Genomic DNA, 27,861 nt, shown 5'->3' with positions numbered 1-27,861 from the left:
GTTTTATTATAAACGTAGAAGGTTAACAAGCACAAAAGAAGAAACCAGCCATTAAATCGCTGAAAATAAAACTACGTGCATGGATAATACCAGGGGTCGGGAACCTTTTTGGCTAAGAGAGCCATGAAGGCCAGATATTTTAAAATGTGTATCTATATAACATCTATATAACATTGAATGCAATAAAATGTGTGCATTTTTATGTAAGACCAACAGTTTTAGATAATAGGCTCTAATTACGTAGACCAGGCACACTACCGCACACCAATGGGGTGTGGCCAGCACACTTTCGTGAGCAGCGCAGTGTCTAATAATAAATCAAATACTTGTTGCCATTAATACAACTTCTGCTGCTGCATAGTTTTGCACCATACTCAGTATATTTCATTCTTTTGGCCATCTTTGCCAGAAGGCTTGGTTCTGCAGCTTTAGCTAGGTGACTATTTGACTAAAGGAGAAAAGTTTATATTTACATGTTGACATCTCAATGACCGAGGTAGACTACCGCATTACCCAGTAATAATCGAGTTTTGGTGTTTGACCTGGAAAATATCAGGAAAGATGGATATGGTCGGCCGTATTGCAGTAGAAAATAGATGGACGAATTAAAATGCATAAAAAAGTTGTTGATTTTTAATATTATTTTGAACAGTAATTTCTGTGATGGTTTACTTTAAAATGGTTGCTATACTGCTTTTTCACCACCAGAGTTCAGTGTTGCCCTTCAATACAGCCCACCTTATCTACACTGCGTCTCATTTCTTCTCTGAAGTGAACACAGAGCTCTTGTAGTCAAATTGGTTGTTTGTAAATTATACTTGGCTAATAGAGCTGATTCTCATAGAAGTTGTCAATAATTGTTATTAGAAAAAGTAAGACTATGTGCCATTTGGTTCTTGTACAATCGGAGCAGGAGCCTGGTTCACATTGCCAGCAGTAAGTCCATCCTGACTGGTGAACGTTGGCCACCGCCATGGCTGCCAATTGTCACCAATTCTGTTCATCATTTTCCACCCAGTTTGGGGGCCCTGGGATCTTGTCTCTGCTATTTGCAGATGATGTGGTCCTGATGGCCTCATCGAGCTGTGACCTTAAGTGTTTACTGCATGGGGTGGTTTGCATCTGAGTGTGAAGCTTCTAGGATGAGACTCAGCACCTCCAAATCCGAGGCCACGGTTCTCAGTTCGTCCGGGTGGGGAATGAGATTCTGCCCCAGGTGGAAAAGTCCATTTATCCCGGGGTCTAGTTCAGGAGTGAGGGAAGGTGGGAGCATGAGGTCGGTGCAGCGTCTGCAGTAATGCGGTCGCTGCACCGGATGGTCGCGGGGAGAGAGTGCTGAGCCGGATGGCAAAGCTTGTCAAAGTTCTTAAGTGTATATTACAGGACTGCTCTGCTCTTTTGGGAACCTGATGCAAATACGCTACAGTTGTTGACTGCTGGTTTTAAGGAGCTGCTACAAAACTGCCAAAGATCTTTTTTGAGATATTGTCAAATATGTCTTCTGTTTTTGAAGTGAGGAATTTGGTGCAAAATAAGCTAGTCAAACATCCTCTCTTGACAGGATTGTGATGCTGTTTTAAAATTAGGTGCAAAAAATGCAAGTCAAATATTGCACTGCTGTTTTTAGGAACCTGATGCAAAATATGCTAAAAAGTCCTTTTTCCATATGCAGGAGTGTTCTCTTTTTAGGAAACTGATGCAGAAAAGGCTTGTCGAATGATTGTCTTCTACAGTCTCGAAGACAGGAATGTGATGCTGTTTTTAGGAATGACATGCAAAAAGAGTAAAAAATCTTCCATATAACTAGAGCATGCTGCTGTTTTTAGGAATGAGATGCGAAAAACACAAGTCATCTAAATTGCTATAGTGTGCTGTGTTTTTAAGAATCCAATGCAAGATATGTCAAAAATCCTTCCTCAGTATTACAGGAGTGCTTTGCTCTTTTTGGGTCTGATGCAGAAAATGCTTGTTAAAGATTTTTCTCCAGCATAGAAGACAGGAGTGTGATGCTGTTTTTAGTAATCTGATGTTTAAAAAAACAGCTAGTCAAAGATCATCGACGGGAGAGCTGTGCTGTTTTTAGGAATGTGTTTTCCTCCCAGATGAATAAGCCTCCTGTTGTGACTCACCGAAACAAAGTCCTTTATCAGCACCTTTAGCCAGATCCTCATCGGTGCAATGGCTTTTCTATAGGGGCGGTGTGCCTAATGAATCGTCCGGTGAGGTTATATACAGTGCATCCGGAAAGTATTCACAGCGCTTCACTTTTTCTACATTTTGTCATGTTACAGCCTCATTCCAAACTGAATTAAATTAATCTCTTACCACAAAATTCTACACAAAATACTCCATTATGACAATGTGAAAAAAGTTTTTTTTTGACATGTTTTGAATTTATTAAAAATAGAAAACAAAAAAATCACATTTACATAAGTATTCACAGCCTTTGCTTAATACATTGTTGATCCACCTTTGGCAGCAATTACAGCCTCAAGTCTTTTTGAATATGATCCCACAAGTTTAGCACACCTATCTTTGGGCAGTTTTGCCCATTCTTCTTTGCAATAAGTCTCAAGCTCTATCAGGTTGGATGGGAGACGTCTGTGCACAGCCATTTTCAGATCTCTCCAGAGATGTTCGATCGGATTCAAGTCTGGACTCTGGCTGGGCCACTCCAAGACATTCACGGAGTGGTTCTGAAGCCAATCTTTTGAGATCTTGGCTGTGTGCTAATGTCTACTGTCTATATGGTCAAGGTACATGACCAGTCTACTGAGGTCAAGAGCGCTCTGGAGCAGGTTTTCATCCAGGATATCTCTATATATTGCTGCATTCATTTTTCCTTCTATCCTGACTAGTCTGCCAGTTCCTGCTGCTGAAAAACATCCCCACAGCATGATGCTGCCACCACCATGCTTCACTGTAGGGATGGTATTGGCCTGGTGATGAGCAGTGCCTGGTTTCCTCCAAACATGGCGCCTGGCATTCACACCAAAGAGTTCAATCTTTGTCTCATCAGACCTGAGAATTTTGTTTCTCATGGTCTGAGAGTCATTCAGGTGCTTTTTGGCAAATTCCAGACGGGCTGCCATGTTCCTTTTACTAAGGAGTGGCTTTCGTCTGGCCACTCTACCATACAGGCCTGATTGGTGGATTGCTGCAGAGATGGTTGTCCTTCTGGAAGGCTCTCCTCTCTCCACAGAGGAACGCTGGAGCTCTGACAGTGACCATCGGGGCCTTGGTCACCTCCCTGACTAAGGCCCTTCTTCCCCGATCGCTCAGTTTAGAAGGCCGGCCAGCTCTAGGAAGAGTCCTGGTGGTTCCAAACGTCTTCCATTTACGAATAATGGAGGCCACTGTGCTCATTGGGACCTTCAAAGCAGCAGACATTTTTCTGTATCCTTCCCCAGATTTGTGCCTCAAGACAATCCTGTCTCGCAGGTCTACAGACAGTTCTTTTGACTTCATGCTTGGTGTTTGTGCTCTGACATGCACAGTCAACTGTGGGACCTTATATAGACAGTTATTATATTTCCAAATCATGTCCAATCAACTGAATTTACTGGAGGTGGACTTCAATTAAGCTGTAGAAAGATCTCAAGGATGATCAGTGGAAAAAAGATGCACCTGAGCTCAATTTTGAGCTTCATGGCAAAGGCTGTGAATACTTATGTAAATGTTATTTTTTTGTTTTCTATTTTTAATAAATTCAAAACATGTCAAAAAACCTTTTTTCACATTGTCATAATGGAGTATTTTGTGTAGAATTTTGAGGTAAGAGATTAATTTAATTCAGTTTGGAATGAGGCTGTAACATGACAAAATGTAGAAAAAGTGAAGCGCTGTGAATACTTTCCGGATGCACTGTATATGTACAGTATGTCTCCAATGTTTTGCTTGGCTGGTGAAGAAAAGGAGCTAAGGCTGGGGTGGGCGTGGTCCAGCTCATAGAGTCGTGAGCTACGCCCCTGCACATCAGCTGTAGCGTTCTCAGGGATGAGAGAGGGGGGGGGGGGAGAGAGAGAGAGAGAGAGAGCGACGGAGAGAGAGCTCTCACAAAGACAAGGAAGAGGAAGACCTCCTAAACCACGCCCCCCGGACGCTGCTCCCCGGCCTCCTCCTTCCTTTACGCTAAGGAGAAAGAAAGGGCAAGAAGGAGCAGCACACGCAGGAGAAAACGCGAGACGAGACGAAAGGGAGAGAGCCGGCCCAGCCACCATGGCAGCATCCACCGCCTCTCCGCTCCCGATTGCGTCCGAGCACCGCGCACCTCCACCCGGGTCGAGCACGGCACGGAGTCCGCAGGCGCACGACGGCACGCAGCTCGGTCCGGATGAATGAGGAGCCAGCTGGGGGGCAAACATGAGGGTCATCTTCATCCAGAACGCCGGTTTCGTCGCAGCCTTCTCGCCTGGTAGATGTTTTAGGAGCACAGATGATGCGAGCGAGCCCCAAATTAGACGCAAACATCATCAGTCGGTCATTGAGGAGTAGCCTCCTTCATGGATGGATTATTGCAGGTTGAAATGATCAGCTCAATTCATATTATTATACATTATTGACCGTATCCAATGATATGTATGTGGTTATTATAGGCAGATGATGTCCTTTTTGTAGACTTTTTATGCAATCATCAGCAAGACAATCTGGAAAGGTTTCCATGTTGACAAATATGACAAAGTAGCTTGCGCGTTATTCCTAGTAATTTATGTATTTATTACTATTATTAGGCCTATAAGTATTACTGTATATGAATTCTCGTATTGCTAGCTGGGGTGACTTTTATTTAGAAACAAGTTAGCTGAGATGGCTTACTTAGCTCGCCGCCCCGAGGCTCCCAGAGGTCCAACCTGTGCGCCCAAACCCGCCGGGGCTGACCCCCGCCGCTCCCCCTCGCTCACCGGAAGCTCACCCGAGGAGACCCGGAACCCGGGCGTGAAGAAACACCACCACAAGCACAACCTGAAGCACCGCTACGAGCTGCTGGAGACTCTGGGGAGGGGGACGTACGGCAAAGTCAAGAAGGCCATTGAACGCCACTCCGGCAGAGAGGTACAAACACGCACATTACTTTTGCCCCACATGCATGCCTTTAGAATGCGGGGAACCCCACCCCCGCCTGCCTGCTCCGGAGGACCCGTGGGGGCAACTGCATAAACGACTTAACCGACGCGGGGCCGCACGACCGGATGCTACTGCCTCTCTGACTCCGGCCAGCACGCACACGCTAGACTAGGGTGGGGGCCAGCATGGACACATCCCAATGCAAACAATTTATGGGGAAGGGACCAAGACCTGCTGTACACTTCTACGTTACAATAATATATTACACATATGGCAATATTTTAGTGTAATAATAATTGTAATGCTCGCTTTTGATTGATTCTGAGCTGAGGTTCTGTTCTAAACGTGAAATAACACTCCTTTAGGCACCTTTACACACATATTACCCAAAATAGTAGAGTAGACACCATAAGAGACAGTGGTGTAAAAACGTTTTTGCATTTTTCCTGCTTTTGTAGTTTGTCACACTTAAATATTTCATATCATCAAACAAATATTAGTCAATGGCAACACAAATGAACACAAAATACAGTTTTTAAATGAACATATTTATTATTTATTAAGGGAGGAAAAAATCCAAACATGGTTTTCCTGTGTGAAAAAGCATTGCCCCCCCCCTCTCCTGTTAAAGCATAACTTAACTGAGATTAATTGAGATTGATCAGTCTAGAAAAAGGTTATAAAAGCATATCTAAAGCTTTTGGACTCCAGCAAACCACAGTGAGAGTCATTATCCACAAATGGCGAAAACATGGATCAGAAAACAAAGGCTCGTCTCAAATTTGCCGGAAAACGTCTTGGTGAACCCCAAGACCTTTGGGGAAATACTCTGTAGTCTGGCGTACTGGTGTAAAAGTAACGCATTTCAGAAAAAGAACATCTAACATACAAAGAGTAAAATATGGTGGTGGTAGTGTGATGGTCTGGGGCTGTTTTTGCTGCTTCAGGACCTGGAAGACTTGCTATGATAAATGGAACCAGGACAATGATCCAAAACACACCAGCAGGTCCACCTCTGAATGGCTGAAGAAAAACCAAATGAAGACTTTGGAGTGGCCTAGTCAAAGTCCTGACCTGGATCCTATCGACAGGCTTAAAAAGCGCTTCATGCTGGAAAACCTTCCAAAACAATTGTGCAAAGATGAGTGGGCCAGAATTCTTTCGCAGCGTAAGAGACTCATTGCAAGTTATTACCAACACTTGATGGCAGTTGTTGCTGCTAAGGGTGACCAACCAGGGAAATGGCAGTTTGGACTTTTTTGTCCACTCGTAATAACAAACAGTTTCATTTAAAACTGCATTTTATGTTCAGCTGTGTTGTCATTAACTAATATTTTAATTTGTTTGATGATCTGAAATATTTCAGTGTGACAAACATGCTTCCAAAAATAGAAATCACACCACTGTATATTTCTCATTATGCCTACTATATTGGGTAATACAGTATGTGTGCAAAGGTGCCTATTTAATGCCGACATGGCTCTAATAATGTTATGTTGTAATGTTATGACTTTATTGCCATAATATCAACCAATGATTTGTTAATTAGTGTTGGATGTAATCGCGCAGGTGTACCTAATGAAGTGGCTCATGTGTGTATGGGTTTAAATGTGTGTATGTTTACGTGAACACACGCAGCACTGTTGTTGACAACGGCGTCATCACGTTTGAGATCTATGAGTGTGCCCTTCCCACCCCTCTGTGTTGTGGCAATGATCAGACACCCCCCCTTCCGTGGCCCCAACCAACCTGGCAGGACGTGAAGAACTTTCCATGCGACGAGAATAGCACGAGGGAACTAAATATAGGTCACTAGTGTAACCCCCCCAAACCCCCCGACACACGCGCACACACAAACCCGACTCTGGCTGCCGTCTGTGGCCCCTGGTGACATGTTTCAAGTTTGTCTTGTTGTTGACGCAGCTTGACATGTTTTGCTTGTGCAATTGCGCAACACCTGTATCTGCGTATCTGATGCAGATACGGGGTGAGCTCATGTTTGGCTTTAAAGGGATTCAGTCTATTAGTCACTAGAAAGCAGCATTGTGAGGCTCTTTAAGCTCTTAAAGTTGTTTGTTGAATACTTTGTTATTTCTGTTCGTTTTTCGCACTTCCTTTGTCATCACGTTGCATCCCTTGGGGTCGCATGAGGCTGTGACTTTCAGCGTATCCTGGGACGGTTTGCTTCCGAGTGCCAAGCTTCTGGGATGAGGTTCAGCACCTCCAAATCAGAGGTCATGGTTCTCAGTCGGAAAAGGGTGGAGTGCTATCTCCAGGTTGTTTGTTTCTCATAATACTCCAACTTTTTAAAAATGTTGTCTATTTAATCTTCATGCTACAGATGATGTTGTTGTTAATTGCTTTATTATTCTAGAATTACTATAATTAGATTTTGCCTATTTTTCTGTTTTTGTTCTATTTTAAGAACGTGCCAAGGGCCATTAAGAAACGAGCTGTGGGTCACACTTTGGACACCCCTGCCCGAGAGACAGAAAGTGAAAAGCACATGTGCTATACTCCAAGATGGATGAGGCATGTGGCGAAAGCAGAACCGTCATCGATTTGTCTGCTTTAATCCTTCCGCGGGCCGCATGTTGCGAGTAAAGGATCTCTGATGTTTAATTACTCACAAAGGGATCGTACGCCCACATGTTTTTACGCAGGCCTTTGGATTGCGTTTCATGTTTTTATGGCATGGCGAGACGGGCACGCGTGGCAAGTCTGCTGTCAAGATGACTTGACGTTTGTGAGAGTTGCTGTGACGGCAAGGGACAAATGAAGGCACCACATGAGCCTCCTCTCGTGTAAACAGTACGTTTGCTAAAGCAGGCTTTGCCCCACAGCATGATGGAACCACCACCAAATGTTCCTGTGGGTAGCAAGTGTTTGTCTTGGAATGCTGTGTTCTACATCTACCATGCATTCATTCATCTACCATGCATACCGCCCTGCGTTATGTCCAAATAACGACTCTGTTTGTGACATGTACTCAGAAAAGGCTTCTTCCACATGACTTTTGCATACAGCACCCCCTTGTGCAAAGTATACTAATAGTTGAATGGTGCACAGCGACACCATCTGCACCAAGATCATGTTGTAGGTCTTGCTGGTCTGTGAGTACATTTAATTGAGTAGAACTAATTAGATGTATATTATTTCCAATGGGAAAAATTGCCTCTGGTTTTCTGGTTTCATTTTTTGTCATTTTGGACGTGATTCAAGAAGAAAGGCAAGTTTCCGGTGTGCATGGGGAACCCTTGCAAGGAGAGCCCCTCCATTATCCTCTATATGATATATTCAGTATATTATTAGTTGATACAAGCACCACATTACATCACCTCATAACATTGGAGAGGTACAGGAAAAGGGAAACAACGCAAACATTCCTTGGCTTGGAACATTTGACCGTGACTCAATCCCAACATGTAAGAGAAGATGGGGGGGGGGGTATTGCGAAAGCACCGGGATGAGCTGCCTTGCGATGACTCCTCCTTCTGTTTTAATGATCCGAGAACAAATACGGGAAGACGTCAGGCTCCAGTGAAGCGACACATCGACTTTCACTTCAAACACGGGGCAGTGCCCCCCCCCACAAGCACACACCTGGCAGGGGCCAATGGGTGACAGTAATACTTAAGGACAAGCGTAGCTGTGTCAGCCAGCTGGCGTGAGGACGGTCTGCGGTGCTGTTTAATGATCCACGTCAGGGTCAGGAATACGAGGAGGTACAACAGATCCCTGGCTTGCTCTCCGGGCCGTTTTTCGCTGGCTCTTTTAGCATCAGAGTCATTATTGCGGCTGGAGATGGATCACTACCCACTTAGCTTGGCACTGCATGCTGCCTTTTATAAGTTATTACTCAGGTATTTCCTAAATGAGTGAATTCCTGATTGAATAAAACCAGGAGGATGACTCACCAGATAAAACCATGCTAAATGTAACGAGCTAAAACGGAAGAAACACAAACAGCTTTTTACTAATGATGAAACCCACGGGGCCGCATCTTGTTTATTGTTATCATTTCTTCCAATTCAATCCAATGAAGGCATGCACTGGAAGCGAACTCTTCCGGCCCTGGGGTTATTTTTATTGATGCACACGGTAATTAGCTTGGCACGGGCTACTGGCCTGCGTTGGAATAAAAGCTCCTCAAGCTAGGCCTTCGATAGCAGAGGACAAAAGTTTAAACTAACAAACGAACAGACTCCTCAAAGGAAGGACCGGGATGCGGTGCACAATGTTTAGGCTGCAATTAACCGTGGACGTGCACCGCTGTGTATTTTCGATGGGGTTTATTTGGAGTAGCCTCTCATTTAAGGCATGCGTATAGGCCGGCATGGGAGCGTAAAAAAAGGTCTTCCTGACCGCCTGTTGGCATCACTCACTCCAGCCTCCTTTTCCAGATTCCTCCACTAAAAAGACATCCAGGAGGCTTTCAAAAAGGAGGCCAAAGCTTTTTTTCTCTCTTCCTGAAAGAGAACTACTAAAAAAAGCATCCTTTCAAGGTCTCTTTGACAGGTGAGGAGGAAACATGGCCTGTCACCTGCTGACATCACAAAAGACCTCCTCAGAAAATGTGATGTGGATTGTTTTTTAGTGTACATTTATTGTTTTACTGAAGCTATTTGACAAACATTTTGATGTTTTGATGCAGACCAAAGTAACAGAAATGGGCAAAAAACAGACGTAATTTTTCATGAATAAATTTAAGAGAAAAAGTAGCAATTTTATGAGAAAAAGTGTCATTTTAGTCGCGTCAAGTTGAAATATTAAAGAAAAATGCCCTATTCTATATGAGCAAGCGTTTCCAGGTCATGTGGTTGATGTTAGCAACTCAAACGTTGTTGGGTAGTTGTTACTTGTTCAGTTGAGAGTAAACGCTTCATAGCGCTTATCATCCTCTCCTGCCTCCTTGTCAATCAGCTCCACATTTGGTAACCCTCCACGTGAGTAACATGCCGACAACTGTGCGGCCTTACGGGTACCGCTTAACGCTAATGAGGAAGATGATGTTGTTGCTCTATGAGCACAAGCGTTTCCACGTACCTCCGCTTTCATATCGTAGATTGATGCTGCATCATCAGTAGTTAAATGTACTAAGAGTGTCAAGACCATTTAATTATTATTTATTGTGCAGTTAATTGACCTATTGATTATCATGATAGGTCTAGTGTCTACACACAAGATATAATATATAAACACATGAACAGTTATTGAGCTGGAGGACATACCCGGGAGGCGAAATTAACAAACCAGCCAGTCCAACAAGCAAATTAGCGGTAAGCAAGTTCACCAAGCTCCCAATCTCTTCCCACATCCCAGTTGCTGTCTCAAGCCTAGAGCCCCCTCTCGTTGCTGTCAGCAGTAATGTTCACTTTTGATTGGTGACAGTCACTAAGAATTTACATTTAGAAACTACTTATGTCTACTGTATATTTTGACATCAAAGTCACACCCATGAGTCATTGGTTCGTCTTTCATGTAGGTGTAATTTCAAACGTTTTTGTGTGTGTTGTATGAAGGTGATGATGGAGACAGAGATGGGAGAGAAAATGACCGCATGGTATCTTATCAGTGGACTTTAAAGGGCTCATACGTGGCAGCACACACACACCGTACATCATATGTTGTTGGTTGGCCTCATACGTGAATAAGCACCGTGCACGTCATTGAACTCGCAAACCCCCCACCCAGAGTGCTGAACTTCAACCCCATCAGTGGCGTCTGATGACACGAAAGCAAGATGAGTCAAGAGAAGGAGAGGCGTCCTTCACACTGTGCAATTTACTCAGCCTCTTTGAAAGTGTGAAGGTGTGTGTGTGGGGGGCGGGGGGTGGCCTGGATGGCATGCGGGGGCCTTTCATGGAGGACTGTATTTAAGCAGGTATGAGTCTGTCTTGGGCCCCCGCCTTTGTGAGATCAGAGGGGGGAGCTACACAGGAGGGGGTTTCCAGAACTGTCTTTGTGGGGGAGGTTGACTCAGAATGTATTTGTGACATTTATTATACAGGTTTTAAGGCTGTACAACCCCTCACCACACATATTGTACACTTTTATGACAATAACATGTTCTCACATTTTTCTGTTGTTTAAACTCTCTCAAAAAAGTTCAAATCTTTGTTTGAATTTGAATGCTTATAATGCTTAGAACCCATCAAAATCAACCTACAGTGTTTGCCCACTATACCAGGGAGGACAAACTAAAATTCCACAATGATCAGTTAATATGAATATTTTTTGAAAAACCACATCAAAGTGAGGGGTGAAATTACTTTTTTTTTTAATTTTTCCTTTTTTTTTTAGTTTTTGTTAAATTGTATTTTGAAATAAAATAAAAGGCAATATTAAATCGTATTGTAACAAGAAAACATTACCACTACATTTTTTTAGTGGCTTGAAATATTAAAGAAAACACAAACAAATTGTCATAATATTATAAAAATTAGAAAATGTGCATTTAGGAGTTTGACAAATGGCAGAAATGTATGACGGGATACATGACCGTGTGGTCTTCCTTGAGCCATAAAGGATGAATGAAATGCATTTTCTCTTCACAGGTGGCCATCAAGTCCATCCGGAAGGAGAAGATCAAAGACGAGCAGGATATGGTTCACATCCGCCGCGAGATCGAGATCATGTCGTCCCTCCGCCACCCGCACATCATCTCTATATACGAAGGTGAGCGTCTCAGCATCACTTCAAATGTACATGCCAGGACCGGGTCCCAGCTGTAGGACAGTCAGGAAAAAAAGATCTGTGTTGTTATTCGTCTTTTTCTGCTGCGTCTTTAAAAATCTGGATGGCTTTAGCCTGGGCCTCTGCATGTGTGTGTGTGTGTGTGTGTGTGTGTGTGTGTGTGCACATGTGCTGTGTTGAACGTATAAGAGGCTTGGCGTTCTGAGGGATTGCCTCTCCCACATCTGAGTGGTCTCATCCCTCGTTTTCTCCGGTCTTGATCTCCGGGCCAGACATCTGCTGACACTCAGAAGACAACAGCAGCTGGGAAGCAGACTGCACTTGTGAAAGTTGCACACGCATCCGATGTGTGTGCGTGTGTATCTTGGATTGACCTCTATCATTATGGGCCTGCATGCTGTCTAACTGCCGTCCACTTGTAATGATGAGAGAGGAAAGATCTTAAGCCTTCCCTGGAGCAGCATCACCATCCGGCAAGGCCAGGAAGGCAGCTCTTGAACTCAAATCAAAACCTCCAAGTCAGGCTCATCCACATATACGCCCGTACTTTGGAAAAATGCATTTCTTTCTCACTCTCGGCTCCAAAAATAAGATTCAAATAGTGAAGTGGATGTTGATGTTTGTGCCATTTATTTTCTCACAGGCGATTGACACTGTCTGTCAAATGTTTGCAGCATTTCTTGAAATGCTGTTTTTCCAACTGTATCAATGAGCAGCATTTCTTTTGCAAGGACTGTTCCGTTTCTATTCTCCCTGGCGACCAAACGTCCCAGTGAGTGTTGACTGTCAGGATGAAGGCTGGAGGTGTTGATATGTTTGAGATGGCCAACTTTTTGGCTTTTATGGTGCTACCACCATCAAATTAATTCTGCATACGTACTTGCTTGGTCATTTTCATGGCATTTTACTTTCCCCCCCTTAATTTTTACTACGTGGCCTTGCATTCACAAAGCTCACTCTTTTGCTGTGTGTATATGCTTGCCCCCACCCCAACAGAGACAAAGCAACAGTATGACTGACAAGCACAGAGTGAACAAGACCATGACCTCAACATGCACATTTGTAATTTGGCATCACCTTTTTGTTCATGTTTCTGTTTGGGTTTTTTTTAACCGGCCCACAATTAATGGGAAGTGTAAAAGACGTAAAAATCTACATTGATCTCCATTGCCATTGCTTGCACTCCATCATCCCTCCTAATGTGGACTTGGCCCAGATGCAGACAGTAGAAGTCACGACCAAGCACTTCCATTTGATTTGTTGCTGGTGACTATTTTTACGCCTGTGTCAACACACAGCAACAGCTGCCCTGGCACAGCGGGCGGACCTTCGGTGCCAGCTGGAGTCCAGAAAAACGGTCTAACCCAGTGGTGTCAAAAGTGCGGCTTTGGGGCCATTCTCATCCCACGTTGCATCCTTTGATTTTTCACTGTGGAAAAAAGTTTGATCGGCCCTGAACTAACCACTGCTGCGTCTCAGAGGTGGCAGGTTGTTATCAGTGGAGCAGCAGGATTTGCCCTGGGAAGGTGCCAGCACGTCAGTCTCAAGTGCTTTGTAATAAATGAGCAAAGCATGAGTGTGCACGTGAAAGCTTGAGCAGACCCTTCAGAAAGCGGTGAGCACAGTCGTGGCCTCCGCCCTTTCCAACAGCTCCTGCTTGTGTCAAGCAAAGCGGAAGCAGATGTGTGTGTGTGTGTGTGGGGGGGGGGGGGGGTGACGACAGTACGACAGTTTTACCACTCCCTTTCTGCGTTTACATTCTGCATCCATCAGCAGGACTGCGCGGGACTTTGAAAAGAGGATTTTTCTTCTGCCTTGGTGCAACCCCTCCCCCTTTAAGACCAACACTCAGAGCTGCAAAGAACTGGAAATGTGCTGAATTGTAACATGAAATATTCTTAATCTGAATGTGCTGAGTGATTTCAATTGAAACGGCAGAAATGTTAAATGTTTTTATTGCAGGGGCTATGCTATATTTTAAGTTGTGTAGCATAGGGATGGGTTCAACTATTATTTTTGATTAATTGACGATTAATCTAGAACTTTTTTTGATGCATTGATTAATCTTTAATATTTAAGTCTGCTTTTAATATGATTCCATTATCGATTATCTCCCCATAATTATACATATATAGCAATTAATGCTAATTTATCTCCATGAATAAAACACACATTTCTTCTTTTCCAATATATATATTTTTTGGTTTGATAGTAGTTCTTCAAACTTTTCTGCTTATCCCTGTCTCCCAAAACATGAATCACAAACACAGTGTACAGCTTAATAAGAAAAAATATTTCTAAATGATCTGCCCATATCAATAAAGTATCATAACAATAATAACATTGATAATACTACAATGATCACAATAATACATTAACCTAAAAGTTAGTTAGAAAATAACCGTGAATGTTCTCCCCTTAATCGCTGCTACATGGATTAATCGATTCATCAAAAAATAATCGACAAATTAATCGATCATTAAAATAAGTTCAAGCCCTAATTCCAAATGAAAAAATAAAATTTTATTTTTGTACTTGAACTTTACGCTACTAAAATGACAATATTTTTCTCATAATATTACAATGTTTTAAAATTATGACTTTTTTTACTTTTTTTTGCTATGATATTTTGATTTTATTTTTGTAAAAATTACTGCAGATTTTTCAATTTTTGCTGTTGTTTTTTACTTTTACTTGTTACTTTTAGAATGTGCCGTGGACCAATATCTTGCCCAAACAGTCTATTGTGTCTATTGGGTCAACAACACGTGCTAACCAGCCAGACCTGCAAAGAAAGCCCAAAGTTGAGTGATGGTTTAGTCTTATGTAAGCCAGGTAATAACCCCACTGGCCCGGGGGGGCAAAGATAAATGGAAGTGCAGGCTGAGAGTTTGTTTGCAGGTCAGTGTGCATGTCATACGCCTCCGTCCGGCAATCAGACGACCCGTCTTCCCTTCACCTCTCGCCAACGTTCTCTATGTGGCTTCCAAGGCGTCCAGACAGTCACAATCAGAGCGCATTAGCATCACTCAGCAACTGTGTGTTTTTCAGAGGATTATATCTTTAAAAGGACCCCAGTCAGGGGCACAGAAAGCAGAGGCCCTGTGGGAAAGTCAAGCCCTAGAATGTGAAACAACATGTTGTTATCTCTTTAGTCCTCTAAATGTGCTTTTTGGTGTTTGAAGCCATGGAGTTCTTAACAAACATATTCATATAGTATATTATATTGACTAATACATATAGTATATTATATTGACTAATACATATAGTATATGAACAGTAGAACTTTGGCTAGCGTCATTAATTCGCTCCTGAACGGCTGACTCAAACTGAAATGGATGCTAACCCAGTCAATTAGCAGAGTGAAATGCTGATGACATAATAGGCCAGTGATAGACCAGTAGCTGACTTCCGGTTCCGGTTGCCATATTTTTAGCAAGCTAAAAATGCTAGCAAGGACTCACAGAGTGTATTAATCACACAACAAGACAGGCACCATGTTATACCCTACCTGGAAAATGTACGCAAACTAGGACAAAATTTTGTGGTGCATTTTCGACTAAAAACACACAAACCTTGGTTTAAATATTAAATATTAAATATTATTATAATATTAAACAATAATAATAATAATACATTTAATATAATAATATTACATGTAAATATTTCAACTTTACACAATTTAACTTACGTGACTTTTTACTATTTCATTGTTCTCGTTGGAGTACAACTTTTCTCTCTTCCTATATTTTGACTTTATTCTGGTAAAATTATTGCTGATTTTTGGATTTTTTTTTGGGCCAATTAAAATAACAGCAGTAGGCCACAAAGGTACCCCGGATCACACGTTGGACACCCCTGTCCATATGTGTATAGCACATTCCAACCGGTTTGGCCCTCACACACAGTTTGGGAAACCTTGCTATAAGTTAATTAAACTCTCATGATGTCATTTTTGTATTTATCGCAGCTGTCAGGCATCCAAAAATGAATGCTGTATAATCCCTTAAGAAAGATGAAGGCTGTTAATGATATCATTGGTCAATGAACAATGTGACTTACTGACGCCGCTCGGCATTATTGGCCAATCCTTCTTGTGATCCTATCAGACGAGCAGCCTTGGCGTGCTCCGAGTGGAATGTGGGAGTGGGTTGACAAATGTGGTGACATGACGTTGATGTGCGATGTGCGATGTGTCGAGGGCATCTCTTGACACAACCGTGGACCGAGAACCGAGAACTCCCTTCAGTCCCCCCGGCGAGTCTCTTGTTTTTGCTGGCCCACGGTCTCCCAGTGGAGGGGGCTTGATGGAATTAGCAGTCCCTCCCTGCTGTGTTGCAGAAGAGTCAGCAGACACGAGGCGGGGTTCTGAAGTGGATGGTTGTGCATCCAAAGGGGTGTTGGTCCACAATGTCCGTTCTGACTTGTCGTCCCATATCATTAGTTTGTAGTATTGTAGTTGTAGTATTGTCAGCTCCACATTTCCAGTATTGTCAGGGGTAACAGTACGCCCTAATCATGGTTGGGTGCGTACCTTGGATTTAAGGTTTTAATAAGACATATAAGGCATAACAACCATTTCCGGTGCTAGTGGAGCTGAAGGGGGGGCAAACAGGAAGTAACGACTGGTGTTCAGTGTTGAGTTTTAGCGTGGCTTGATCATTCATACCTGCAGTAAAAATGTCAAATATGACATTTCATATACAGTATAACACAATATTATTAACTCTCAAACAACATACACGGTGACGCACACAGGCACTCGTACATATAAATAGAGTGCCATCATAAGGCCCAAACACAGAGAACGTCTTCATCCCACAGCTTTTTGTTTGCCGCACTGTCGCTAACGCTAGTGCTAACGCTCGCCGTTGCCATCTCCTTTTGCTGGATATCGTCAGTTACCCCCAGATTACACAACGTCAGCAGGCATCGTGAAATACTCGCTTACATTAACAAGCGCTAAAACACAACATGTTTAAACAGCCCGAGTCACACACACCTAGCATTAGCACTAGCATGCGCTGCTAAAGATAAGATAAGATAAGATATGCCTTTATTCGTCCCTCAGTGGGGAAATTTGCATTGCACAGCAGCAAGAGTACAGTTAAGCAGTACAAAAATACACAATATAAAAAAATAAACAATATAAACAACACAAGTATTAACAAAATCAAGTTTTACCCAGAGTTATATACAAATACAGTATGCAGATAATATGAAACGAGATGAAATATATGACCAGAGTATATACAATGACATCTTGCTAGTGAGTTAATATGAGGCATTATAGAAATACTTCACATAGAACTTAATACGTATATTGTATTTACAGCCTTGATATTGCACGTTTGAGGTTGATGAGATATTGCTAACTAATCTAACCCAGCTAGCTCCAGTCACGCTCCATAAGAGAGGAGTTCTGAAGCTTTTTGTCAACTTCCACCAAGATTGGGCGGTCCGCCGGGGAAATGCTTCCCCCCACAAACGTACCTTCTCAGCATTTCTTTCACATTGGGTCAATTTCTATGAGATTCCATGTTTAACAATAGAGTCCAGCTTTTAATGGCTAATTCTGCGATTCCATTCATGCAGAAAGGTGATCGTGTGTGTTGATTTTTGTGTGTGTGTCTTGTCATGTTGCAGTGTTTGAAAACAAGGACAAGATTGTCATCGTCATGGAGTACGCCAGCAAGGGCGAGCTGTACGACTACATCAGCGAGCGCCGGCGCCTGAGCGAGCGAGAGACGCGACACTTCTTCAGGCAGATAGTCTCCGCTGTACACCATTGCCATAAGGTAAGAAAACCCCACACACTCCTCAATTGGCTGTACTTGAACGCATCTGGACGCGCTATTCAGGCTATTGTAACATTCGCCATGCGCCTCCGCTTTTGTATTCTGGTCTTGGCACACCGTAGCTACAGTCATCTGTTTCTGAGTGAAGATAGAACCCAGGCCAGTTTAATTCAGGCTTAGGCTCTGATCCCCCCCCCCATGTCCTCATCTGACACACTAGTGGGTGTTCAAGGAAAGAAGAAATCTCTCCAGAGGATTTGGCTCCAAACACATCCTTGTCAACCGTTATTACAGCCTCTTTTACACAGACATCCTGCTAAATAATTGTATTAATGAAACTGATCCACTTGTGCCTTTTACATAGAACCGGATAAGGCTGTCAGTGCCTTGCACACAGAACAATGATACAGAAAAGGTTGAAAAAAAGGGTGAACGAAAATACATTTCTGGGGATCACAATAGATGAAAATATGAGCTGGAAACCTCATATTACAAATATACAACATAAGGTGGCCAGAAATATTTCAATATTGAACGAAGCAAAATTTGTTCTCAATCAGAAATCACTCCACACTCTTTATTGCTCTCTGGTTCTACCATATCTTACTTATTGTGTGGAAATATGGGCTAATAACTATAAACTATAATATAACTATAATGTACTGCAAAAAAGCTCAGTAAGGATAATTCATAATGCCGCCTACAGAGAACATACTAACTCCTTATTTCTAAAATCACAAATACTTCAACTTGCTGATATAGTTCATCTTCAAACAGCTAAAATAATGCATAAGGCTAAAAATAAGCAATTAGCTAAAAATGTCATCCAAAACTTCTCTACAGGAGAGAAGAAATATGATCTCAGGGAAGAAGTACATTTGAAACACTTCTATGCTAGGACTACGTTATGCTAGTCATAGCATTTCAGTATGTGGAATCAAACTATGGAATGGATTGAGTAAGGAAATCAAACAATGCACAACGATGAGCCAATTCAAGAAACAATACAAGCAGTTGATGTTTGCTAAATACAAGGATGAAGAGTCTTGAACCAGTCATGATGTGCTATATATATCACTATATTGACACTTACTATGGTACACATTATGGCATTGGATGCTCATATCAACTCATACTTTGGCACTAGGTACATTATTAAAAAAACCCAAAAAAAACCTTAAACTCTATTATGGAAAGCAGGAAGTGAACAAATGTAATAGTTACTGATTGTAAAAGTACCAGATGGAGGGGTAGGATTTAATAAGCTTTGCTTCTTCCTACTCCTTTTGGACATGTGGAACTGGGAACTGATTATGGGATGCACTCAATTGGAATCTGATGCATGTTCAAATGAAATAAAACCATTACCATTACCATTACAAAAAATGGCGACACAACATCCCACAGTCCGTCCGGACAATGGTATTCTCTGGGGGTGCTTTGATCAATGTAGTATATTTAAACATATACACTGCATGTTTATGATCGATATTGGTATTGACTGATTTCACTCATGGATGATCGGGATCGATATCAGCAGCATGAAGTATTCTCCAGTGCCAGGATACGCCATTGTGAGGTTTAACCCCTGGTACTGACGTTTTCTACCCTGTTGTGTTGAAACAGGCGTCTGTTGGGGCCCTGATATTCCAGAATGGTGAAATATTGTCAGGGTATAAATACTGCCCACCCAACCCCACACTAAACAGCACAAATTGTCAGTGTTCCACCAAATACATTATCACAGCCAGTTATCACAGTGGAAATAAGCTATCTTTTCAAGACGCTATCAAGGGGGCTTAATAATTCCCATGGGGTCTCTGAGGTTTGTTTGGACGGGCTTCCCTGTTGTCACACCTCTCCTCAGCTGGAGATGAAGGTGATGTCATAGCCCCCAGATAGGAGAGTCCCTCACAAAGAATCATCAGTCAACCCTAATCTCAAAGTGGGCGGGGCAGCATGACTCACTGCCACAACAAGCCAGCCAGCAAAATCCAAATGTGCCGAGCCCTGGGAGATTCATTTAAAGCATTCTCAAGTTTTCTTTGTGCTTAAATCCCCAAATGGTGTCGGTTGGAAATTAGAGGCCAGTGTAATTGAGACAAATGGTAATGGTAATGGTAATGGTAATGGTAATGGTAATGGTTTTTTTTCATTTGAACATGCATCAGATTCCAATTGAGTGCATCCCATAATCAGTTCCCAGTTCCACATGTCCAAAAGGAGTAGGAAGAAGCAAAGTTTATTAAATCCTACCCCTCCATCTGGTACTTTTACAATCAGTAACTGTTGCATTTGTTCACTTCCTGCTTTCCATAATACAGTTTAAGGGTTTTTTTTGTAATAATGTACCTCGTACCGAAGTACAAGGTGATATGAGAACGGAGTGAGAAGGGAAGCCACAGCAGACACCAAACAATGGAAGAGTCTAAAAACAACAAACTGGGCTGGGGTGACCCTTTACGGACCATCTCAGATCCACTAACCACTAACCTTAGTTTCTACAACGTGACGCGAGCCAGTAAGACATGAGATGTCCCCTGGCTGCTCCAGATCATAGAAAGCAGCCATTCCCAATCATAACACACACGTGGGAAGTAGGATGGTCATGTGTTGATAATTCATGTGTGTATGTGCTTTCAGAATGGCGTGGTCCACAGGGATCTGAAACTGGAAAATGTGCTACTGGATGAAAACTGTAATATTAAGGTAATGGACTAGGACAAAAAGGGAAAAAAGTACATGAACTAATGAATTTGTGATGAATGAATGTCCACAATCTCTCCCAGATTGCTGACTTTGGCCTGTCCAACCTTTACCACAAAGACAAGCTTCTGCAAACCTTCTGCGGCAGCCCGCTGTATGCTTCACCAGAGATTGTCAACGGGAGGCCGTACCGCGGGCCAGAGGTGAGCATCCGATGACGCAACGTTTGTTTGCAGATAAAGTCATCATCATTGTTTTGGTCTGAGTGGTTCACGCCATTGTTGAACTTTTTGTCACGTCATCATCACACAGTCTGTGCACAAAGCGTCGTCTGAGCTTTATTTGCACTTCTTTGATGGGATTAGTCCAAACCAGGTCTCTGATGCAAACCCATCCCTCTCTTTGCTTTGATGTGAGAGAATGGGGGGTGGATGCTGCTCACCTTCTCTTTTGTCTAATTGGATTGCAATCACATGTAGAAAATGTCTCTTGAGCTGCTTTTGCTAAGAGCACACTCACGCGAGGTCGGGCAGTGCTCATTTTTCAACCCGAGAATAGATTGCAACACATTTCCAGGACCTTGCACAATAGAAATAAACCATAGAACTACAGATAATGCAACAAGGCCGGAGTGCAGTGTTGTATTATGATGGGATGCCACATGCAAGCTGCTGTGTTTTCCTTTTTAAGCCACTTTGTGTAATTCACTATCATTTCCAAGAGAGTGCAGTTGGACTGTAATCACAAATTACACATCAAGAGTTGGTTTTAGGACACAAATTACAGGAAGAGAAAATAAAACGGGACAATACAGTTTGATCCTGGAGCGTCCCCACCAAAGGCACATTCTTGGTGTACATCCAGAACTTTGGAAGGAAGTACACAAGTTTCTTAACTGGTCTTATCTGAGTTCCTCTTTGAGTCAGAGCCTCAGAGCCAGAACCACCTCATCCTGAAACCCCCACCGCCACCACCAACGCTAACCAGATGCAACACTCCCATCCATTTAGCTCCTCTGTCACACATTTGGGATATATGCTATTATAATATACGGCACACATGTTCAGTCGCCGGGAGCCAGGAAATCACATGTCGGCCATCTCTGCTGGCATCATTACCCCGTGTGGCTGCACCCCGTCATGCCCCCGGACACAGACTCTTATGTAACTGCTTACTTAGAAAGCCACATTGCATCAGCTTGGTGGTCAAAAACTCCTTCCCGCTGCCTGATGGAGCACCAGAGGCAGAGGGAAAGGATCTATCTGGATGGAAAGGAGCCATTTCCCACCGGAGCGCTTTGTCATTAGCTGCTGAGAAAGACGTGACGATGAGGAGACGCAGAGTTGCGGGCCTCTTCCATCCGACCAAGTGCTCTTGGAAAAGTGATTTGAGTGCTTATTAATGTCAACGTAATCTCATAGGAATGGCTCAAGCGTCCGTTGTGACGCTAGGCAGAGCTGAGTTCTTTCCACAACATTTATTTTAACGCCATGAGTCATTAATCACATGTGGACCGCTAAGTCCCCATTGCATAACATGACATTCCAAAGCCTCCTCTTTGTTATGTGCAGCGGATCCCTGCATATTTCGGACCGAGGTAGAGCTGTCCTACCTAGTTGTTGAGCATGAACCGAAGATGCAAAACGTCTTCTCAGAGAACGTGAACAGTCCGATTGTCATCAATTTAGTGGCCTGAGAATTCTTTATATAAAGTCAATCGCCCTTACTCTCACAACCAAAAATAGTACCGTTTGGGTCACTGCCCAAAGCTTTTGGGCGTCTCAATTAGTGACCCCCTTAAAAAGCTCAGCTCTACTGTACAGACAAAAATGAGATCTTGGTCTTGTTTCCCCAGGTGGATAGCTGGGCTCTGGGGGTGCTGCTGTACACGCTGGTGTATGGAACCATGCCGTTTGACGGCGACGACCACAAGAACCTCATTCGGCAGATTAGCAACGGCGACTACAAGGAACCCACACAGTCCTCAGGTACTGCAAAATGCCCCCGATTCGCATAAAGTATCCACAGCTCTACTCAACATTGATGCATTAATTGATGCACTAATTGTAGTACCCTCAGCAGGTCTTATACTGTCTACGGACTGCTATCGTAGTATCATAGTACTTTTATAAATGTGTGGTTTTCCTGGCTAGATGCGAGGGGACTGATTCGCTGGATGCTAATGGTGAACCCCGAGCGCCGCGCCACCGTGGAGGATATCGCCAACCACTGGTGGGTAAACTGGGGCTGGAAGAACAGCGTGTGCGACTGCGATGCCCAGCGCGACCACGGCAGCTCGCCCATGCTGGCCCGCTTCATCGACTGGCAGAACCGCACTGAGCCACGCGGTCCTGCCGTCAGACTCGCTGCCGTGCCCCAGCTATTGCTGCGCCAGAGACCAAAGAAGTCCAAGAAGGAAAACATGGAGGAAGGAGGTCAGGTGCATGGCGGGGGCGAGGACAAACCAGGTCTGAAAAGACCTAAAGGCATCCTGAAGACCAGAGTGGCCGAGGAGCAGCAGTCTGCTCGGCTAGAGGAGGGCCAGCTGGGCCAGACGGCGGCAGCTGAGCAAGCTGAAGGTGGAGGAGACGCCTTCCGTCCAGATCAACACAAAGAGGAGCCCATTTTCGGAGGAAGCTCGCCTGCAAAGATGGTGCCCACCCTGCCCAAAAAAGGCATCTTGAAGAACAACCAACAGCGAGAATCAGGCTACTACTCCTCCCCCGAGCGGAGCGAGTCTTCTGAGCTGCTGGGCGGAGCCACCATGACGCTGTTCGCCACCTCGCCGCCCAGGAGAGCCATGGGAAGAAAGGGCATCCTGAAGCGCAACGGCAAGTACTCCACCTACGGCGGACCCTCGTCTGCCGCAGCCGTGACCACCGCCGGAGCCGTCGTGGAGCCCCCCAACCCGGCTGACTCTGGCCTGTCACGCAGTCAGAGCCGCCCCTCCAGCATGGTCGGGGAGGACAGCTCAATGCTGTCACCCGGCAGCGATGGCGCCGAGTGGCATTCCTCCAGGCCGCACCTCCGCCCCAACATCCGGGCCTGCGTGTCGGCCGAGAACCTGCTGCACTTGGCCAACTTCAAAAGCTTCCAGGCCACGCCCCCTGCGCTCCAGGCACCCAAGTTTGGACGTACCCCCAAAACAAAAGGCTCCCCGACGGACAATGGCAGCTTCTCCTTGCTGGGGGACCTGGAGGACATGACTCAGGTGTACCAGCAAGCCCTGGACATCAGCAGCAACCTGAACTAGCACACAACAGGGAAAGCGTGTGTGTGTGTTTAGGAGGCATTAACGACCAGTGTGTTGCTGGGAATACAATACGTGTTGGGCTGACATCTTAACGGAAACGAGAGGTTTACCCACACACACGCACGCACACACACACACAAACACACACACACACAGGTGCACGTCTCAGGCCAGTGAAATTCCGGCAGGGCTTTTAGTGAACAGGATGGAGAGGAGAGCTGGCAGCCACACAACCACGCCACCCAAGTGTGTGTGTGTGTGTGTGTGTGTTCCACTTTGCCACTTCCCAGCGTTCCCACATGTTTACATATCCAAGCAAAAGCGGAGAACGCCAGCCATTCACAGTTTACAAAAGCACCTTTGATGAAAAAACACAGAGCACATATTTTGTCATCTTATTATGTTGGTCAGAAAGAAACAAACCAGGGTCATATTCAAAACGTTGATAATTATTTATTAGTATTTGTGTCACTTTTTCCAATTTTGTGTGCAAAACTTGATGTTGGGTGTTACTGGAGTCCCAACTCTTTGGGTGGAACCGACATATACGTATAATAATATTAACGATTATTATTATTAAAGATACACAGTCAGCATGTACAGTATATGTAAGTATGCATGGAAACATGTTGGCAATTATATTCTCGCAAAAGTTCATACTCGGAGTAGGAATTGCAGAATTACTTATGATATGATACTATTGCGATTTTTCCAACAATACTGATATAATGATACAATGATTGCATATCATACATGCATTATACTATCTATGATACTCTACCTGTATCACAACACAGTAAATCTTGAGAAAACCATGTGCGATACCCTGCTACACAATTAAAGGACACGCTTCCGAAAATGTTGATATCACAATACATCAATTTTGCGATATCGCTGAAGAAAATCACATGTCACAATATCGTTAATCCTCAAGCCTAATCTAATGCAACCGTGATACAATAATACCCAATTCAAAACCATCGCACGGTATCACACAAGAAAGGGTATTTTTCACAGTGAATATGTGATGTATATATCACAAGAAAACATATGACGATATCAGAAAAAGGATAGTATTTTCCAACATAACTGATACAATGATTCTGTCATGTGAGGGAAAAAATCCATGCATGATACATCACAATATTGATGGAACTAGGAAAGTGAATGACACGTCACAATATTGTAACTAATGGAACGATACCAATATTGGAAGAAAGGGTATTTTCCAACCTTAGGTCAACATATTTTCCTGTATATAACTGAAAAAGGGTATTTTTCCAACAATACCGATATCGTGACACAACAAATTCATGCATTATACATCATGATATCAATATAACACGTAAAGTTTCAATATGGCGATACAGTAGCTGTGCGATATACATTTTGGAAGGAAAACACATTGCGATACCGAAACACACCAATATCACAATGCAGGAATATTGTCCATCACATTTTCCCACAGTACGGATATTGCAATAGAAAACCGCATGATACATTACGATATCTGCCATACCGATGTCACGATAAGACCATGTGACCATGAATTGTGGTATCGGACCTCGACGCTATCTATCGATACGATACATGAGGATGCGTAGGACATACGTATATCTGTGGGAAGTGCCTTTGTGTTTAGGATTGGTAAACCAAAAAAGATGGATGTCGTTTCCCGCCAAGCCAAGTGTGGTTCAGCACAAAGCAGCTGCCCCCTGCTGGTTTGGAGCTGCTGTTTATGTCGCTTTGTTCCGTTTGCCATGAAGAGAGCCAAGAAGCACATTTTGGACATGGCTCGCCGTGTACACTGGGCCACCGTGTCGAGTATTGTTTGTGTTTGACAGGAAGTTGATTTGGGAAGAATAGAGAGAGAGAGAGAGAGAGAGAGAGAGAGAGAGGAGGCGGGACGGGATTTCAAGCTGGAAGTGACGAGGAAGTTTGGATGTTTTTATGTTCGGGAGCAGTGCTGTTCAACAGGCGGCCCGCAGGCCAATACATCCCTAAATACAGTAGAGTGCTCCTGTCATTGACAGGATCTTTGAGTCGTGTTTTTGCTGTAAATGTCTAAAAACAACACATAAAGATCTTTGACTAATTTTTGCATTAGGCCCTTAAAAGCAGGAGCTTGCCCCATTATTAGAGGATCTTTGACTAGTTTTTGCTGTAGATTCCTAAAAACAGCAGAGCCCTCCTGTCTTATAGAGGATCTTTCAATATTTTTGCATGTGATTCCTAAAAGCAGCAAAGTCCCTGTGTCACATAGAGGATCTTTGGCTAGCATTTTTTTGCATTGTTTTGCATTATCCTCCTGTGACGTTGCAGATATCTAACTAGCTTCCTTGGAGTAGGTCCTTAAAGAGAGCAGAGCATCCTGTTGTGGGTTTTGTCACATAGAGGATCTTTGACAGGATTTTTTGGCAATTGGTCCCTAATAACAGCAAAGTAATCCTTTCATATTTTGGACTATTTCCTCAACACAGCATAGACGTGTCCCATAGTAGATATTTGGCTAGTTTATTTGCAGTAAGTTCTTTAAAACAGCAGAGCGCTCCTGTCATTTCAAGGATCTTTGACTATTTTTGCATTTGATTCCTAAAGGCAGGAGTGTCCTCGTGTCACAAGGAGGATCTTTGACAAGCTTTTTTGCAATAGGCCCTTAAAACCAGCAGGGCACTCCTGTCACATAGATGATCTCTGACTAGCATTATCCAAACTTAGTTGACTAGTGCTGTCCTGGAAGGTTTTTAAGTGATTGGAAGGTCTTGTAGGTAGGTTGTAGAATGTGGAAAAGGAAAGTGGAAGGTTTTTGTTTGCGAACCAAAGATGTGGATGAAGTTTTGACGTCATTCATGTGAGCCATGCGCTTTTTGTTCTTCTTTACGCCTGCTGTTGATGCGGCTTGGCTTGGCTTGGCTTGGCTTGACGGGGAAGACAAAAACACAAGAAAACAAAATGGGAGACGGGTGATTGATATCATCCTAAAAATGTCAGGAAAATCATTCCCATGTTGGATAAGAGTGAGGGTGTGAAGGAAGAAAAGCTCTGAGTATTGTATTGCCTTTTTTTTCCTATTGCATTTTTTATTGTCAACTGGATTTACAGTGATTTAATTATACTATGTTAGTATTTTTCTTTTATTACGCTTCTGTTTTTGATTTTTACAAAATATAAGCAACTTTGATGGGGGGGGGGGGGGGGGGCTTGGCGTCATGACTTCCTTGCTCGAAGTGTTTTGGTGTCTGTTTTTAAACCAAACAACAAAATATGTATTTGCCAAAGCACACGTGTCCAAAATGCTGGAAAGTACTCAAAAAACTGGAATGAACTTTTAGTCAGCAGGAAGTGGAATCATAGGAAAGCTTGGCTCGCTATTGTTATGACAATAATAGAATTATTATATTATTTAAATATTCATTTCCTTCCTCATTACTCTTGCTGCCATGCTTTTTTTTGTGAATCCTGGACTGCCGAGGTGGATTAAAAAGTGGTGTGCCTTTGGTATCTTTTATGTACTTTTTTTGATAATGTGTTTTTTTTATACTTGTATTTATTGGTGATCAAGCCATTTGCTTTGAAAGATTTGCTCAGTCAGCATCATCTCATTGTGAAGCTACCAATTGAACAGCTGTCAAATGTCTTAACTCATCGGCCAATCAGCATAATTGTGTGCTGCGACAAGAAATAAATCAATGGATCTGGAACATTACGTCGTCATTCTGTGTGCGTTCTTCCTTTAACGTTGAATGAAGTCAAATGATTGTTGCAGCCTTTTTTTCCAGCACAAGCTTTGATCCAGTGTGATATAAGTCATGAATCACCCATAAGGAAAGTACATAACGTTGTGTAAACCTTACAGTAAGAACTTGTCCGTCATGTGCTAAAGTCAGTGTAAACATTCCTCTTAGGGAAAAGAACAAAAAAAATCTTTGGCAACTGGAGCAGCTGCACTCCTGACACTGATATGATATGAGTTTCAAAGGAGCACTTACTTTCTTTTTTTTTGCCTTCATGTCTTGTGAAAAACGTCTGCTTCACTTTTTGACCTTTTTCAATAAAGTCCATCTGCAAAGACCCTCTGAACTGCTCCATAACCCCCCCCCCCCCCCCCACACTCCCCCAAGTCATCTGTAAAAGGGTGGGTGGTGGGATGTTCCACTGCACTGCTTTAGGGTGGATATTGTAAGTGGAGCTGCCCGTTGACTTGCAGAAAAAACAAACTTCGTAGAAGAAGAAGAAGAAGAAGGAGAAGGAGGTTGCCTGTGAGAGCTGACACATTGTTTCACGGCGTGCTTGGTCAGGCCTCCATCTTCATTCTTTGTCACTCCCATAGGTTGAACAGCTCAT

At 43.3% G+C, this 27,861-nt stretch overlaps 1 protein-coding gene across 1 annotated transcript; it reads left to right on the top strand.

Moving 5' to 3' along the window:
- Positions 1-4,114: 4,114 nt before the first annotated feature.
- Positions 4,115-27,412, top strand: nuak1b (NUAK family, SNF1-like kinase, 1b). Its single transcript, XM_058076072.2, has 7 exons — positions 4,115-5,052; positions 11,622-11,742; positions 17,407-17,558; positions 20,202-20,267; positions 20,348-20,467; positions 22,120-22,252; positions 22,418-27,412. Exons 1-7 carry the CDS (start codon positions 4,807-4,809, stop codon positions 23,515-23,517), a joined length of 1,938 nt encoding a protein of 645 aa, XP_057932055.2. The 5' UTR covers positions 4,115-4,806; the 3' UTR covers positions 23,518-27,412.
- The last annotated feature ends 449 nt before the right edge of the window (positions 27,413-27,861 follow it).

This window comes from Doryrhamphus excisus, linkage group LG1 (genome assembly GCF_037039965.1).
Source record: "Doryrhamphus excisus strain RoL-2023G ecotype Guam linkage group LG1, RoL_Dexc_Guam_v1.1, whole genome shotgun sequence".
NCBI classification, from domain to species: domain Eukaryota; kingdom Metazoa; phylum Chordata; class Actinopteri; order Syngnathiformes; family Syngnathidae; genus Doryrhamphus; species Doryrhamphus excisus.
Note: the sequence above shows the minus strand (reverse complement) of the source record. Positions and strands in the feature narration are given on the sequence as shown.

What these genes read in the sequence shown, in the direction of transcription:
- nuak1b (XM_058076072.2), top strand. Translation starts at nt 4,807, where the DNA reads ATGGCTTACTTAGCTCGCCGCCCCGAGGCTCCCAGAGGTCCAACCTGT. An exon ending in AACGCCACTCCGGCAGAGAG is followed by an intron (nt 5,053 to 11,621) that starts GTACAAACACGC and finishes TTCTCTTCACAG; the next exon opens with GTGGCCATCAAGTCCATCCG. An exon ending in GGAACCCACACAGTCCTCAG is followed by an intron (nt 22,253 to 22,417) that starts GTACTGCAAAAT and finishes TTTCCTGGCTAG; the next exon opens with ATGCGAGGGGACTGATTCGC.